The 16,602-nt window shown below is 39.1% G+C and overlaps 1 protein-coding gene across 1 annotated transcript; it reads left to right on the top strand.

Annotated features, from left to right (window-relative positions):
- Positions 1–10,696: 10,696 nt before the first annotated feature.
- HSPA5 (heat shock protein family A (Hsp70) member 5) lies at positions 10,697–16,311 on the top strand. Its single transcript, XM_012553719.3, has 9 exons — positions 10,697–10,824; positions 11,024–11,259; positions 11,695–11,926; positions 12,587–12,724; positions 13,275–13,387; positions 13,476–13,866; positions 13,992–14,229; positions 14,673–14,840; positions 15,383–16,311. Exons 2-9 carry the CDS (start codon positions 11,132–11,134, stop codon positions 15,940–15,942), a joined length of 1,968 nt encoding a protein of 655 aa, XP_012409173.1. The 5' UTR covers positions 10,697–10,824; positions 11,024–11,131; the 3' UTR covers positions 15,943–16,311.
- The last annotated feature ends 291 nt before the right edge of the window (positions 16,312–16,602 follow it).

Below are 16,602 nucleotides of genomic sequence, written 5' to 3'. Positions count from 1 at the left end.
TATCCTTTGGTCACTTATCAATTGGAGAATGATATGTATTCTTATAAATTTCACTGAGTTCTCTATTTATTTTAGAAATGAGGCCTTTATCAGAAACACTGGCTATAAAAATAGTTTCCAAGCTTTGTGCTTCCATTCTAATCTTTTCTGCATTGTGTTTGGTTTTTTTTTTTTTTTCAAAAATCTTTAAATTTAATGTTATCAAAATTATCCACTGTGCTTTTTATAATGTTCTCTATTTATTGTTTGATCATAAATTTCTCCTTTTTCCAAATTTCTAAGAGGTAAACTATCCCTTGTTCTTTTGTTTTGCTTATAGTATCCCCTTTATGTCTAAATCATGAACCCATTTTGTCTTTAAGTATAGAGTGTGAGATTTGATCTATGCCATATTGTTTTTCAGTTTTCCAAGCAATTTTTGTCAAATAATGAGTTTTTCTCTCAGAAGTTGGAATTTATGACTTTATCAAATAGCATATTACTATTGTCAATGACTATTGTGTTTTGTGTGCCTAACCTATTCCATCGATACACCACTTGTATTTCTTAGTTGTAATATTCTTTCTGAAATGTAATTTTCTCTGTTGAAGTTTTCTTGGGGTGTCTGGGAACAGCCTTCATTTCAGTTCAGTAATCATCACGAGTACAGCCAGGTGTTAAAGTCCAAATCCTTTATTATCTCTTTCTAAATCTTGTCTCCTTTCCTGGGGCCCAGTTAGCTTTCTTACAGGCCCCTCTCTCTCCTTGGTTCCGAGAGCTTGAGCTCCTGCCACCAGTTCTTTGTCTTCTCTGTCTCCGCCAGCTTCTTGAGGTCCTCCTGAATGTGTCTTGGTTCCTGTGGAGGAGGCAGGAGGACCTCCACCATGGTCTCTGTCTTCCAGTTCTGATTCTGGCTGAGTTTGTTAGAGCTTATATCTTCTCTAATCAAAGCTGTGAATCTTGTAGAACTATAGTAAGTACTAAGTACATGTACTGAACTAGAGAACTTTTGTTCTAAACAACCATTGTCTCTATCAATTCCACTGACTTAGCACCTTGTTTCAAGTTCTGACCCATAACATCTCCTATTTTCTTTTGATTTAGAACATTGGTGGTCATGTCCTCCCTGACTTCTCAAGGAGGTGAGAACCCCAAAAAAGAGGTGATCATGCCTTCCCTGACTGCTCAAAAAAAGGAGTAAAAACACCATAAAAGGAGGTGATCACACCCTCCCTGACATCTCAAGAAGGGAGATGAAAACACCAAAGGACATACAATTACACGGAGGATTGAAGAAATGGGAGATAATCTGCATCAGCATTTGCAAAACTCCATAAAAAAAATTTCATATTTTTCCTTGGCACTCAACGAAAGCAATGATGTTCGTGATTCTGCACAACTTCTAATTTTTATTCGTGGGACGAATGGTTATTTTGAAGTCATAGAAAAGCTTGCTGCACTGCAAAGCATCAAAGGAACAACTACAAGAGAGGATATCTATGAAAAGGTTTGCCAAACTATTAATGGTTTGGAGCTGGACTGGGCTAAACTAGCCAGTGTGACAACTGATGGTGCTCCTAGCATGGTAGGGTCTAAGAAAGGAGTAATTGCTTGCATTAACCAAGAGATGGACAAACATAACCATTCTCATCCAATAGCCATATACTGCCTCATCCACCAACAAAGTGCTGTGTAGTAAATCACTGAAGTGGGACTGTTATGAAAATTGTGGTATCTTGTATTAACTTCATTAGAGCTAATCCACTAAATCACAGACAACTTCAGGAATTTCTGTCTGAGTTAAATGTTGAGTATGAAGATGTTCTATATCACACAGAAGTCCATTGGCTGAGTCGAGTTTTGAAATGTTTCTATGATTTCCATAGATTACAACTTTTCCGCTTTCAAAAAACAAAGAAGTACCAGAGCTCAATGCTACAGAATGGAAATGGCACTTTGCCTTTCTGACAGATGTAACAGCTACTCAACAATTTCAATATGCAACTTCAAGGAAAGGGGAAGCTCATCTGTGATATGCAATCACATGTCAAAGCATTTGAAGTAAAATTAGGCCTCCTCATCAAACAGGTGAAGGAAGAAAACTTCTTCCATCTCCCACAACTCAAAATCTGTTAGCGGAAAAACCACTGATTGCATTCCCAAACCAAACATGTGTGGATTCACTGGGAAAATTGCAAAAGGAGTTCCAATTTAGATTTAAAGAGCTTCATCTCCATGAACAGGACATACAGCTTTCCTATAACCTATTTCCTATTGACATTGAAAATGTGGATACAATTTACCAAATAGAACTGGCTGAACTGCAGAATTGTGACTCTCTGAAAGACACATTCAAATCAAGCAGCCTTCATAATTTCTATGCATCTCTCCCCTCTGAGACATATCCTCATCTTAGGAACCATGCTTTCAAAATGGCAACCATCTTTGGCAGCACTTATGTCTGTGAACAGACTTTTTCTAGAATGGAACATTTGAAATCTCCAATCACATCAAGACTAACGGATGCACACTTGCATCACTTGTTACAACTAGCAGTGACAAATATGGAACCAGACATTGACCATCTAATTAGCCAAAAGCAGGCCCATAGTTCCCATTGAAATACTGGTAAGTTTTTTGATTTAACTTTACTTCATTTTAAATATTGTATTTGTTCCCATTTTGTTTCTTCACTTCAAGATAAGATATATACAGTGTGTATAGGAATTTGTTCATAGTTTTTGTTTTTACTATAGTCCGGCCCTCCAACAGTCTGAGGGACGGGAACTGGCCCCCTATTTAAAAAGTTTGAGGACCCCTGATGAAATCCCTTTCTCCTATCTGATTTCTTATTTTGCTGATTGATCACATCAGAGTCCTGACCTTCTAAAGACTCTCTGGGTGTAAACTCAGCTGCCATCATACCTTGGAGCTAGACCCTGTCTCTCATTTCCCTGGGTCAATTTACATTTTGAGGCCTAGTGGAAACCTTGGTTGCATTTTGGACATAAGGTTTTAGCTCTTCTCTCACCCTGTCCTTTCACTCTATCTCTATACCTACACTGGGCTCTGATGCCCTATTTTTCCACATTGACAACATTGGTGAGTTTCTTTAGAAGTCCCTTGCCAAGAGGGACCCTGTCTTCCCATGTTCATCATAGCCTAGGTATAATAAGCATTTGTGCCCACTGTGGCACAGAATCTTATGATTTCCTCTAAAGGAGCATCTTTGTCTAGTCCCCATATAATTCTTCTGCAAACCTCATTAGCATTTTCCTTAGCCAGTTGTCTGATCATTATTCTTGTAACTGCATTTTCTCTGATAGTTCTTGTGACAGCTGTTTGCAAATGAGCCACAAAATCCACAAAGGGTTCATTGGGACCTTGCTCTATTTTTGTGAAGGCTTCCCCTTGATCTTTCCCTGGGAGGGTACCCCAAGCTTTTATAGCAGCAGTAGCAATTTGTTCATATGCTCCCAAGGGGTAATTAATCTGTGCTGAATTCTCTGCATACTGACCTTCACCTGCTAGTTGGTCAAAGGTGATTTGTATGTTAACTCCAGTTTGCTTATTGCATTGGGCTTGAATCCTACATAATTCATGATACTCCAAAAGCCACAACAAGTTTTATCCAGGTTCTAAACATGTCCTTACTATGGATTTCCAATCACTGGGGGTTAAATTTCATAAGCCAAACTCTCTAGTAACATCTTAACATAAGATGATATAGCACCATAAAGAGTACAACCCTTTTTCAAATCCTTAATTTTTTCCAGATCAAAAGGAGTGTATCTTCTCCTTTGTTGACCTGAAGAGTCAAGCTCTTCAATAACAGGGTATGCATTTATTAAGTCAAATATATCATGTCCTTCATTTTTAGCCTTAACCAGTGCCTTTTGCAATCTTGTCATAGGCTGCTTCATAGGTGGTGCTGATTATGTTACTGCCTCTCCCCTTCCTCCTTCTCCCTCCATCCATGAATGGTTAATTGAAGGAAGTAGGTCAGGGGATGGGGAATACCCTAATGACTTCTGCTGTGTACTACAGTCAGAATTGTACTTAACTCCATTCTTATCTGATTCTTCATCCTTTTCACCTAGTTTATCTGGATCCTCCCCCTCCTGCTCTTTCTTCTTTTTCCTTATTCTATAACTTATATAATTTCCTAAAATCAGTTGTATTAAATTATGTGCATAAAGTGTATCTTTGAAAATTGAATCAGGTCCTTAATCATTGTAGTATTGATACAGTTACTCTCCTACTAATTTCCACTCTTCTAGATCCAATTCTTTTTCCTTAGAGAACCAAGAAGATGTGTACTGTACAGTTTCTAAAAGTTCAGTGATCTGCTCTCAAATTATAACCAAACCTTGGCTTTTCATAAGTCTAACAATGATCTCTATACATTTTCCTTGAATTGAAAAAGAAGGCTGTTTTCTAAATATCTGTCCCATTTTAACTGAAGTACTACTTTAGCCCTTTAACAAAGTTTCCTTGTCTATTTTTGTACTTACCCTAATTTCTGGGTCGAGGAGACTTTTCCACTGAAATCAGGATCGTGTCAGTCCCATGTTTGGATGCCAAAATGTAATATTTTCTCTAAAATGCAATATTCTCTGTTGAGGTTTTCTTGGGGTCTCTGGAAGCAGCCTTCGTTTCAGTTCAGTAATCACCACAAGTGCAGCCTGGTATTAAGGTCCAAATCCTTTATTGTCTCTTTCCAAGTCTTGTCTCCTTTCCTGGGGCCCAGTTAGCTTTCTTAGAGGGCTATCTCTCTCCTTGGTTCTGAGAACTTAATCTCCTTCTGCCAGTACTTGTCTTCTCTGCTTCTGCCAGCTTCTTGAGGTCCTCCTGAATGTGTCTTAGTTCCTGTGGGGGAGGCAGGAGGATCTCCACCACAGTCTCTGTCTTCCAGTTCTGATTCTGGCTGAGTTTGTTAGAGCTTATATCCTCTCTAATCAAAGGTGTGAATCTTGTACTATATAGTAAGGACTAAGTACATGTACTGAACTAAGAACTGTTAAACACCATGCTAAATAACCATTGTCTTTATCAATTCCACTAACTTAGCACCTTGTTTCAAGTTCTGACCCATAATACTTAGCCAGTACCTGTTGGAATCCTTACAAAGTGTTAACTCATTAGAGTTGATAAAGACAATAATTATCTAATTTAGCATGGTTCAGTATGAGTGATCTGATCTTACAAGGAGATGTTATGGGCCAGAACTTGAAACAAGGTACTAAGTGGAACTGATAGAAACAATGCTTGTGTTCACACCTTTAGAGAGCTCATATAAGCAAGAAGCTCTTAAGGGCAGGGAGCACTCTGGGACAGACACAGGAGCACTCTGGGAGATTGAGAACCAGAAGCCCTCTCTCAGAGGCAAGACAGATTCATTGCAACTTTCACCTTGGTGCTGGCTGGAGGGGCCCAAGGAAGGAGAAAATAAACATTTGAATTTTATCAGCTAGCTGCATTTGGAGTGATTATTACTCTGAGCTGAAACTAAGGCTGCCTCCAGAAAACCTCCCCAAGAAACCTGTTCCCAGAGAGAACCATTATTATTTTAAAGAAGAGAACACCACAAGGACCAAATAGTTTTGATGACTACTACTTTATATTACTAGGCTTAGGACACCTTTCTTTGCATTTTTAAAAATTAATCTCCTTGATATTCTTGACTTTTTGTTCTTCCAGATAAATTCTGTTATTATTTTTTTCTAGCTCTATGAAATAATTTTTTGGCAGTTTGGTATGGCACCGAATAAGTATATTAATTTAGATGGAATAGTTATTTTTATTACATTAGCTCAGCCTACCCATGAGCAATTGATAATTTCCTCTGCTCTCTTTCCATTTGTCTTTCTAACACCATTTTCCTCTGAAACTAGGACTGGCACGACACATAACCCTAGGCTACTTCTTCAAAGATTTTCAAAAGAAAGGGGAGAGGGGTGTATTCGTCATTGCTGGTAGCTGGAGCCCAGAGGACTAAGAGAGAGATTACTACTTAATATTATCTTGTTTGATTTCAGCAATGCTATAAAGTAGACTTTAGGACTTGGAACTAGAAAAGACCATAAAAAAATCATCTGGTACAATTCCATCTTTCTTTCTCTCTGCTCCCTACCAATTTTTACTTTTGGTTCAGATCTGTGATTACAACTATTTAGTGAGTTTCTCATTAAGAAACCTCACTGTCTATCAATGCAAATCAGTAACTGCTTCTGTAATTTATAAGTTTAGAAATTTTCTAGGAGCTCTGAGAGGTATGTGACTTGCTCAGGTCACTTAAGTCATAGAGCCAGAGGTCAGCTTTGAACCTGGATCATGCTAACTTTGAATTTGGTCTCAACTTCATACTGCTTTTTACTCAACTTGCTTATCACATTTAACAAATAAGAAAATTGAAATCCCTTGAGAGGTAGTTACATCAGTGGCAAAGCTAGGTCAAAGTCAGTCTTTTGATTCCAAATACAATATTTCCCTCCTTCTTGCACCTTAGAGAACAGAGGCTAGAGGCCAGAAGTGGAAGCTACAGAGATGTAGATTTTGTTTCTTGAGAAGGAAAAGCTTTTTGACCATTAAAATTGGTAGGCAGAGTATATATTAATTTAACAGATGAGGAAACTGAGGCTTTAAAAGGATAAGCTAATTGCCTGAGGATGAAAACTAATATATAGAACTGAGATTACAACATAGGTTTTCTTACTATTAATCTGATACTCTTTATCACATCATAATGAACTTTCAAAATTATTTAAGACTGACTGTTAAATTTTTTTACTATAGTAGCCTTTTCCTAATCTCACTTTTCAGATTGCTAATCATACTTTTAAGAGGCAAAGAAAGGATATAAAATCAAGTCGAAAGGGTAGTGAGAAAAGCTGAGGACTCTTGTTTGAATCTTGCTCAGCTAATTATTACCTAAGTCATTTTCTTTTCTCTGGGCTTCAGTTTCCTCATTTATAAAATGAGGACTAGATGATCTCTAAAATCCCATCCAGCTTTTATATGCCTTGTTTTACATTCCAAAATTCTGTGTTCTATATATAACCTATAACAAATTGTCTCAAGAAGAGGGTAGGTGAGGAAGAGAGAAAGAATATTTGAATTCAAAAATTTTTTAAAATGAAAAGTAAAAATTGTCTTCACATGTAACTGGGGAAAAATAAAATTATTAAAGGTCAAAAAATTCTGTGTTCTAAGATATTAATGCTAATATTTTATATTCAAAGGCCCCTTTCAACTCTAACTTCCTATATTCTGTACTCTAGTATTCTATGCTCTGTAAGCTCTAATATTTTTTTACCAGTCTGTGATTTTAAGACTACTAGCTTTTTCTCTTCAATTTTGCCCTTATTTAATTTTGAAAATCACCTGATATTTTCAAATGAAACTTTAAAATTTTATCAAGTCATAATGTCACTATTTGGTCTTATTGACTTAGGTATTTACAACAGGAAATGGGGGAGTTGAGCTAGATAATCTCTAAAATTCCTTCTTTCTCTCTCTCTCTCTCTCTATATATATATATATATATATATATATATGTTCTAGGTTGTCATATTCTAAAGTCTCAGCCAGACTTCTAATTTTATATCTGTACCATTCTTGATTGTAAAGTGCTTTCCAGCTCTGACATTCTAAAATCTTCTGATGCAACAGGGGGTCAGTGGAATTGAAGGAAGGTCAAAATTGCAAGAGTATTGCAGGACCAGCACAATGAAGGAGCTAGATGATGCAATCACTAAAGTAATTTAAGAGCCAAACCTATCTGGGGGAGTATTAATTTCAGGGAACTTTTTAGGAGAAACAAATTTTCTGCCAACATATGATTAGATCAAGATCTCAAACAGAACTCTGGGGAAAAGATTTTAAACACTGTGTGATCAGTCTATACATAGAATCAAAAACTCACAAAGTTAAAAAAGATCTTAGAGATTATCTAGTCAATCTGTTCATATTACAGAAGAAAAAAGTGAGATCAAGGGAGGGGAAATAATTTGCCCAAGAGCTAATAAGGGGCAGAACTGGGACTTAAAACCGTGGTCAACTGGGAGTACATCACACCACATTTCTATGTGATAAAATGTTCTGATGTTCATTCTAACAGCAATAACTAGTATAAAGTGGAAATTAGACATTCCTGAATCTGATAGTAAAATAGAGATTTTTACCAAGATCTCATTACCTTCCTCATAGGATATTATAGTATAATAGAAATGAGAGGGTTTTTTTTTTTTGGTTGTTGTTTTTGATTTTTAAATTTTGTTTTGGAGAGAACAGCAATCACAAATAAAGGCATTGAATAGCTGACACTCCTAGAGTAACATTCAAGTATAAGATATAGTGCCTATATTATGGAGGAGGAAATGTGGGAGAATAAATGACTCATTTCCAAGTCAGAACAGCTTTCTTTGGAAATCCAAATCATCATAGTGGCAATTAAGAAAGACTCATAGTGATAATGCTGAAAGAGGCAAAATTACAGCTACTAGATGCAGGTAAAATGATGACCTATTACGGGCAGTGGGGCCAGATCCATCACAATATCAGCTGTTGGGTAGAAGCATAGTACTGGCAGAGAAAATTAGGAGAGGGAATCCTGAGAAACCTACTCTGCCTAAGAAAGGATATGAGTAAAAACATTTAAAATGCATTTTAAAAATATTATCTTTAATACTGTGGCATTCAGTTAGCAGCTGATGGAAAAGAGAGGAGGCAAAGTGATCAAGCAAAAAGATGGCTCAAGACCTAGCCTGGAGTTGTGACTCTGATACCAACTGTGTCATCTTACGAAAGTCATTTTATATTTCTGGCCTTCAGTCCTTCCCTGTCAAATAAGGGTGTTGAACTAGATGTGGTCTTAAGTACCTTCCAGTTCTGCCTGTCTTGATGTCTTCAAGTATTGAAATAAATAGAGCCCTGAGCCTGGAGTCAGGAAGCTCCCCCATCGCAGTAACTTTAGATACTGATCCATGGCAATTCAGGTCACCCTTTTTGACTCAGTTTCCTCATCTGTAAAACAAGCTGGAGAAGGAAATGGCAAACCCTCAACTTTTCCCCTCCTTCCTCCTACCCCCTCCCCCAGATGGCAGGTTGACCAATACATGTTAAATATGTTAAAGTATAAATTAAATACAATATATGTATACATGTCCAACAGTTATTTTGCTGTACAAAAAGAATCAGACTTTGAAATAGTGTACAGTTAGTCTGTGAAGGAAATCAAAAATGCAGGCGGACAAAAAGGATTCGGAATTCTATGTAGTGGTTCATAGTCATCTCCCAGAGTTCTTTCCCTGGGTGCATCTGGTTCAGTTCATTACTGCTCTAGTGGAACTGATTTGGTTCATTTTCATTGTTGAAGAGGACCATGTCTATCAGAATTGATCATCATCTAGTATTGTTGTTGAAGTATATAATGATCTCCTGGTCCTGCTCATTTCACTCAGCACCAGTTCATGTCAGTCTAAGTCTGAAATCATCCTGCTGTAATAATAACAATTAAAAACAAAACAAAACACGAATATGTATTAGAGTTCTTTCCCTTAGCCCCCAGAGTGGAGGAGACTTAGGAGTAACGGCTAGAAATTGAGTAGACAGATTTCAGCGGCAAACAAATTTCTTAATAATTATTATATTTAGAACTGCACAGCAATGGAGTTATGCTGCTTCAGATTCGGCTTTTCTGTGACTAGAGGAAAGACTGATTTATCACTCGTCAGTAATATTGCATAAGGGATTCTTGTTCCAGTGGGCATTAAACTTTCCAATTGTGAGATTATAGGAAACACAGTGCTGTGGAAAGATCACAAGACCTAAGAGATGCGCCAGTGAAGGTCCTGCCCCACGTTACAGAGGAGGAAATGAGCCTAGAGAGGGAAAGTGATTTGTCACTTCCACAAAGGATGAGTGAATTAAGTCTCGGGACCAGAATTCTACTGCGGATCTACAAGACCTCAGCTCTCTGCTGTAAAGTTACCCATGCATATATCCTGTAAATAAAAGGCTATTAAATAAAAAAATAAAAAAAAAATAAAAAAAAAGAGAGAGAGGAAAAAAAAAAAAAAGACCTTAGCTCTCCCTGGGCCTTAGTTTCCCCATCGGTCAAATGAAAGGCTAGAAACTTCCTAGCGTAACTTCCAGCTCTAAGCACTCCGTGAGTCTCCCATAGATCCTGGGAACAGAAACCTGCCGCCCGAGGGCGGAACAAGTATTCAACGGTACGCGGCGATCACATTAATGCTCTGGGACGGCAGCACCAATAGGCAGCGTAAAGAGAGATTACCACGCTGACGCTAGAATCGGGGGAGCCAAGGGGAGCGCAGGGAATGTTTGAAGGGGCGGGGACCAGAGCTCGCAACTCCCCGACAGGTAACCCAGCCGACACCCACATGAACGTCTCGGAAGCTCCAGAGAGAAGGTGGGACCAGGGCGGCAACCAGCGGAAACTGCTCTGAGGATTGAGAGGCCGGCGCGCGCCACTTTTAAATGATTGACAGAGGGTCGACCAATAAAATACTACCGCAGGGCCCAAATGCCTCTTCGATTGGTTCTCTTTGGAGCAAAGGAAGATCAATGAGACGACGGGGGAGGGTCGATGCGATGACGTAGTCTGCGGCTGCCGCCGCCTCGAATCGGCGGTGGCCAGCTTGGTGTTTGAGGCCAATAAGCGGCGTCCAACGCGCGGAGACTTCACCAATCGGAGGCCTCCACGACGGGGCTGGGGGGTGGATATATAAGAGAAGTCGGGGCCGGCTCGGGCCCATACTTGACCAACGGACTGACGGGAGACCATTGAGAGTGCTGAGACTTTTTGCAAACCAGCCGTGCGAGGTAAGCGCCACGACCTTGGGCCCCAAGTTGGGGAGGACGGGGAAGGGAACCGAATCGAACTAATCTGTGCCTCGTTCAGACCCGCCGTTGCCGTCGCCACTTGGCCCTGGCCGGTCCTGGGGGAGCTTCCGCCCATAGGCGATGGATGGGCCTCTGTCGCTCCCGGCCTTCTTAGGGAGCACGACCCGTGTCTCCGCAGGTTGTTCACTCTTCCTCCGAGTTAACTCCATCGAAGGAATCTTGTCGGGAGAGCGGAGGGCGAACGGAAGCGCAGATAAGCAGGAGGGCGGGCGGACCTAGAGACAGGATGAGGCGCTCGCTCGTGGCGGCCGCTCTGCTGCTCCTGGTGGCCATGGGGGCTCGGGCTGACGAAGACGACAAGAAGGAGGACGTGGGCACGGTGGTGGGCATCGATCTGGGCACCACTTACTCGTGGTAAGAGCAACAGCTGGGGCCCCAGTTGAAATTTCCATCTCGAGAGTTTGGGGTGTGGGGGGGGCGCAACGGAGATGTTTGGGTCCATCCCTGGCTTCTGACAGCGTCTCTAGGCCAAGGCTTATGGTTGCGTGGATCCAGTCTGGAAAATTTCCACACGCCTTTGTTAGGTCTTTTTCCTCGGTCCCGGAAGGTTTTTTCTTTGGGATCCTTCTTGGAAGCCGGCGACCAGATCCTGGAGGTGGGGGGGAAGGGATGAGATGGAATCTTCCCTTAGGCCCAGTAGGCCTCCGCTCCGGCCCAAACCTTGATTTCTCAAGATCAGGGCAAAGGCAGGATCAATGAGGAGGATGTTTTTTCATTCCTTTTTTGTGTTTTCTTTAACATTACATCCAAGGCTCATTTGTTTTCTCCGGTCTGGTCTTTCTCCTCCAGTGTTGGCGTGTTTAAGAATGGTCGAGTGGAAATTATTGCCAATGATCAGGGCAACCGAATCACACCTTCCTATGTGGCTTTCACCCCAGAAGGAGAGCGGCTCATTGGTGATGCCGCCAAAAACCAGCTTACCTCAAACCCCGAGAACACAGTCTTTGACGCTAAGCGGCTGATTGGCCGAACGTGGAATGACCCTTCAGTGCAGCAGGACATTAAATACCTGCCTTTCAAGGTCTGTTTTTCTCCGTGAGTTAATAATGTATTAAAATATAGGATGTTAAACCTCAATTAGGAAAACTCTAGGATGCAGTTTTGAACTTCACCTTTTTTACTTTGACTTTTTAAAAAGTTAAAAAGTGTCTTTAGTCATATTTGATATTACTTTTATATAACCCCCTTTGTTTTAAAGATCCCAGGGATTGTTTTTTTTCCCAGTTCTACTATCTTTTAAATGGTTAAATCTTTAGAACATTAATAGTGCTTGAACAAACAGTGGTGTTCTAATAAAATTAAGCCTGGAAAAAACAGTTTCTTTGTTAGGCAATAGTATTAGTTCAACCATATTACTCAGAAATTCTTTTTAGAATGTGATCAGTATTGGTTTTGATTAAAACCATCAAATGTTCTCAGAAAGTAGAATTAAGTAAACCAAAATCCACAACTACTTTTGGACAGCATAGTATTAGTACTAGGAGAGCAAGTTAGGATAGTCCCAAGTTTCTGTGGAATCCAGGGAATTTAAAATGCTGACACCAAATTAACAAAATTTAAGACTATAAATATAAAGTCCTCATAAGATAGTAGATTCTTGTAACAAAATGAACCTATGTCTGTATGTAATAGAATTTATTTGGATGTAAATAATAGATCTTCTGCATCATTTTAAAATTAGGTGGTTGAAAAGAAGACCAAACCATACATTCAGGTAGATGTTGGAGGTGGACAAACAAAGACATTTGCTCCTGAAGAAATTTCTGCTATGGTCCTGACTAAGATGAAGGAAACAGCTGAGGCATATCTAGGCAAAAAGGTAAGAACTTTAGAAAATTGATAGTCAAATGTGAGGTTCATCCATAACATGACATTGTTACCAAAACATAGTTTTGAAGAGAAATAAAATAATATACTACAAAGAAAGCGGGTCTAGAATGTTGTGCTGTTTTGACACACTGAACTATATGACCTGTGAGCAAGTAACTTAACCTTTCAGCATTCTAGGTAGTTCTGTCAGATTTGCTGTAGAGAAGGTTCTTCCTGCATTCATTGGAAGGAGGAGTTTTCCTATGCCAGTGATAACTATAGGTCTAGACTGTTCCCCATATAATGTAATATCTTAAAATGGGGAATTGATTGATAATGGAAAGATGGATAGGCAAGATGTAGCCACAAAAAGCTCTTCACTGAAGAGGGAAAAGTCAAGAAACATACTTAATAATATGATTTTTTGGGAAACTGACATAATTTCCTCAATAGAGGTTTTTTTCTCTTGTAAAAAGAGAAGATCCCTTTCAGCCCTAATATTTATGATTCTATAGCGACTACTGACTTATCATGGCCTTAAATGAGTGACTTTTTTTTAGGTTACTCATGCAGTTGTTACCGTTCCTGCCTATTTCAATGATGCCCAGCGTCAAGCAACCAAAGATGCTGGTACTATTGCTGGTCTTAATGTCATGAGGATAATCAATGAACCGTAAGTATTGATAAAGTGGGAAATATAAAGTGTTTTGGAAATGGGGGAAGTGCTAATCTGACAGCCCCTTTTTTTCCCCCCTCACCAGTACTGCAGCTGCTATTGCCTACGGCCTAGACAAGAGGGAGGGAGAAAAGAACATCCTTGTGTTTGATCTGGGTGGTGGCACCTTTGATGTGTCCTTGCTCACCATTGACAATGGAGTGTTTGAAGTGGTGGCCACAAATGGTGACACTCATTTGGGTGGAGAAGACTTCGATCAGCGAGTCATGGAGCACTTTATTAAGTTGTACAAAAAGAAAACTGGAAAAGATGTGAGGAAAGACAACAGAGCTGTGCAGAAACTTCGAAGGGAAGTTGAAAAGGCTAAACGGGCCTTGTCCTCTCAACATCAGGCTAGAATTGAAATTGAATCTTTCTTTGAAGGTGAAGATTTCTCTGAGACACTCACTCGTGCTAAGTTTGAAGAACTAAACATGGTAGGTTTATAGGAAATGGAGAAATGTGTTGGAAACTATGGTGGGTTAATGGATTTTACTTTCCCTGTTAATTACAGTATAGTAAAAGCATTCTGGTGATTATATATTACTGATTCATGTTTTAGGATTTGTTCCGGTCTACAATGAAGCCTGTCCAGAAAGTACTAGAGGATTCAGACTTGAAGAAGTCTGATATTGATGAAATTGTTCTTGTTGGGGGCTCTACTCGGATCCCTAAAATACAACTATTGGTGAAAGAGTTCTTCAATGGCAAAGAGCCTTCCCGGGGTATTAATCCAGATGAAGCTGTTGCTTATGGTGCTGCTGTCCAGGCTGGTGTATTGTCTGGTGATCAAGATACTGGTAGGTCAACATCTTAACATTTCCAAAAAGAGAGAATTCCTAACACACTTCTCTTTGCAGCCATGATCAAGAACTAGCTTATGACTTGTGACCCGGATTTGTTGAAAGAATATTAAAATAGTGTAGTTTTTCCCTTTTCTACCCTCCACAATATGACTAATATAGAAAAGGTGTTTAAAATTATTGTATACATATAACCAATATCAGATTGCTGTCTTGGGAAGGGAGGGAGAGAACAATTCTTTCAAAGAATTAATATTGAAAATTATCTCTACATGTATTTGGGAAAAGAAAATATATTGAAATTTTTTAAAAATTAGAAAGCATAGGGAAAAAAGAACATTGAGATAGATTAGAAATAATCCACAATCCTGACTCTGGTGGTATGATGCTGCACAAAGGACTATTACTAATGTTGAAATTATAATTCTTTTTTGTCTTAGGTGATCTGGTGCTTCTTGATGTGTGTCCCCTTACACTTGGCATTGAAACTGTTGGTGGTGTCATGACCAAATTAATCCCAAGAAATACTGTTGTGCCCACCAAGAAATCTCAGATCTTTTCTACTGCTTCTGATAATCAGCCAACTGTCACTATCAAAGTCTATGAAGGTAATATATTTTAATACAAAGAAATAAATCTAAGTGAACTTAGATCATTTTATCAAGTACTGTCTTTAAGAATAATACTGTAATTAGGAATGAGAAAATTGAGACTAAAAAAAATACTTGCTTATGGCCCCAGCTAATAAAGTTATCAGCTAGCATCTAGAGATCTACTGACCATCTTGGGCTCTGAAAAATAGGATTTTGCCTTTCTTTTAAATTCTCAGTCATTGGGGAGAAAAGTAATATCATACATGTTTTTCTCCATTTCTACCTTGTTGCCTGCTTATTGGAACCATACTGCCTTTTGTTACTAATTTTAAAAAATAGGATACTGAGCTAAATATTTTGCTTATATAGGAAAAAAAAAAGATTAGAACATTCAATTTGTTTGGACTGCCTTTGGGGAATGTAGTTCTTGCCAGTGGTGTATAGTTGGAGCTAAAGTTGAATGAATATAAAAATATTAACTAAAGATAATGATATATGGGGGGTTTATAATTGTTTGTCCTAACAGCATTTTAAGTATTGATGTAATATCTTTGTAGGTGAGCGACCTCTGACCAAGGATAATCACCTCCTGGGAACATTTGACTTGACGGGAATTCCTCCTGCTCCTCGAGGGGTCCCTCAGATTGAAGTCACCTTTGAAATAGATGTGAATGGTATTCTTCGGGTCACCGCTGAAGACAAGGGCACCGGGAACAAGAATAAGATCACAATCACCAATGACCAAAACCGTCTTACACCAGAAGAGATTGAGAGGATGGTAAACGATGCTGAGAAGTTTGCTGAGGAGGACAAGAAGCTTAAAGAACGTATTGATAGCCGAAATGAGCTGGAGAGTTATGCCTATTCACTAAAGAACCAGATTGGTGATAAGGAAAAGCTGGGTGGAAAGCTCTCCTCTGAAGACAAGGAGATTGTAGAAAAAGCAGTGGAAGAAAAAATTGAGTGGCTTGAGAGTCACCAAGATGCAGAAATTGAAGATTTCAAAGCAAAAAAGAAGGAACTTGAAGAGATTGTCCAGCCTATTGTTAGTAAGCTATATGGTGGTGCAGGCCCTCCCCCAGGGAGCGAAGAAACGGGAGAAAAAGATGAGTTGTAGACACCACTTGTGTGTGTTGTAATATTGTAAATACTGGACTCAGGAACTTTTTGTTAGGAGAAAATGGAGAGAACTCAATCTCGAATGTAATTGGAATCTTCACTATGGAGTGGAGTTGAAAATGCTATAAGCCCAAGTGGCTGTTTGCTGCTTTTGTTAGCAGTTACTCTTGGGGGGGGTTGGGTGGTGGGAGGGGGGAATGGTTGGAAGGGGATTAGAATTGGCTTAAAGTGGGGAGGGGGAAAGAAATCTGGGTTGGCAAATGTGTTCACCTTGCAAATGTTATATTTAACAATTGGGTCATGTGCATTTTGGTGTAGAACTTTTTTTCTACCATTAAGTGATACCAATAAATGTTTGTTATTTACATGTTGGTTTTAGTGACTTAAAAACTGGTTTCTCCAATACCTTTGAAGTTTATACAAATAACCCTATGAAAGGCAAGAGGTTACTAATATTAGAACTTTGTAAGAGATCAAGTGATAGATGCTTTCAGTCTTCAAGCCTAATGATGATAGAAGTTTGATGCACTGGAATTAATAGCTCAATAAGGCTGATTTAGGACTTTATCCAAATCCCCTTATAAATTAGTCAAAAGTAATAAAACAGGTTTTCCGAGTTCTAACCAATATTTTCTATTTGAATAGTCCTTTCAAGTGG

This window comes from Sarcophilus harrisii, chromosome 2 (assembly GCF_902635505.1).
Source record: "Sarcophilus harrisii chromosome 2, mSarHar1.11, whole genome shotgun sequence".
Taxonomy (NCBI): domain Eukaryota; kingdom Metazoa; phylum Chordata; class Mammalia; order Dasyuromorphia; family Dasyuridae; genus Sarcophilus; species Sarcophilus harrisii.
Note: the sequence above shows the minus strand (reverse complement) of the source record. Positions and strands in the feature narration are given on the sequence as shown.

What these genes read in the sequence shown, in the direction of transcription:
- HSPA5 (XM_012553719.3), top strand. Translation starts at nt 11,132, where the DNA reads ATGAGGCGCTCGCTCGTGGCGGCCGCTCTGCTGCTCCTGGTGGCCATG. An exon ending in AGGCATATCTAGGCAAAAAG is followed by an intron (nt 12,725 to 13,274) that starts GTAAGAACTTTA and finishes ACTTTTTTTTAG; the next exon opens with GTTACTCATGCAGTTGTTAC. An exon ending in GTCTGGTGATCAAGATACTG is followed by an intron (nt 14,230 to 14,672) that starts GTAGGTCAACAT and finishes TTTTTGTCTTAG; the next exon opens with GTGATCTGGTGCTTCTTGAT.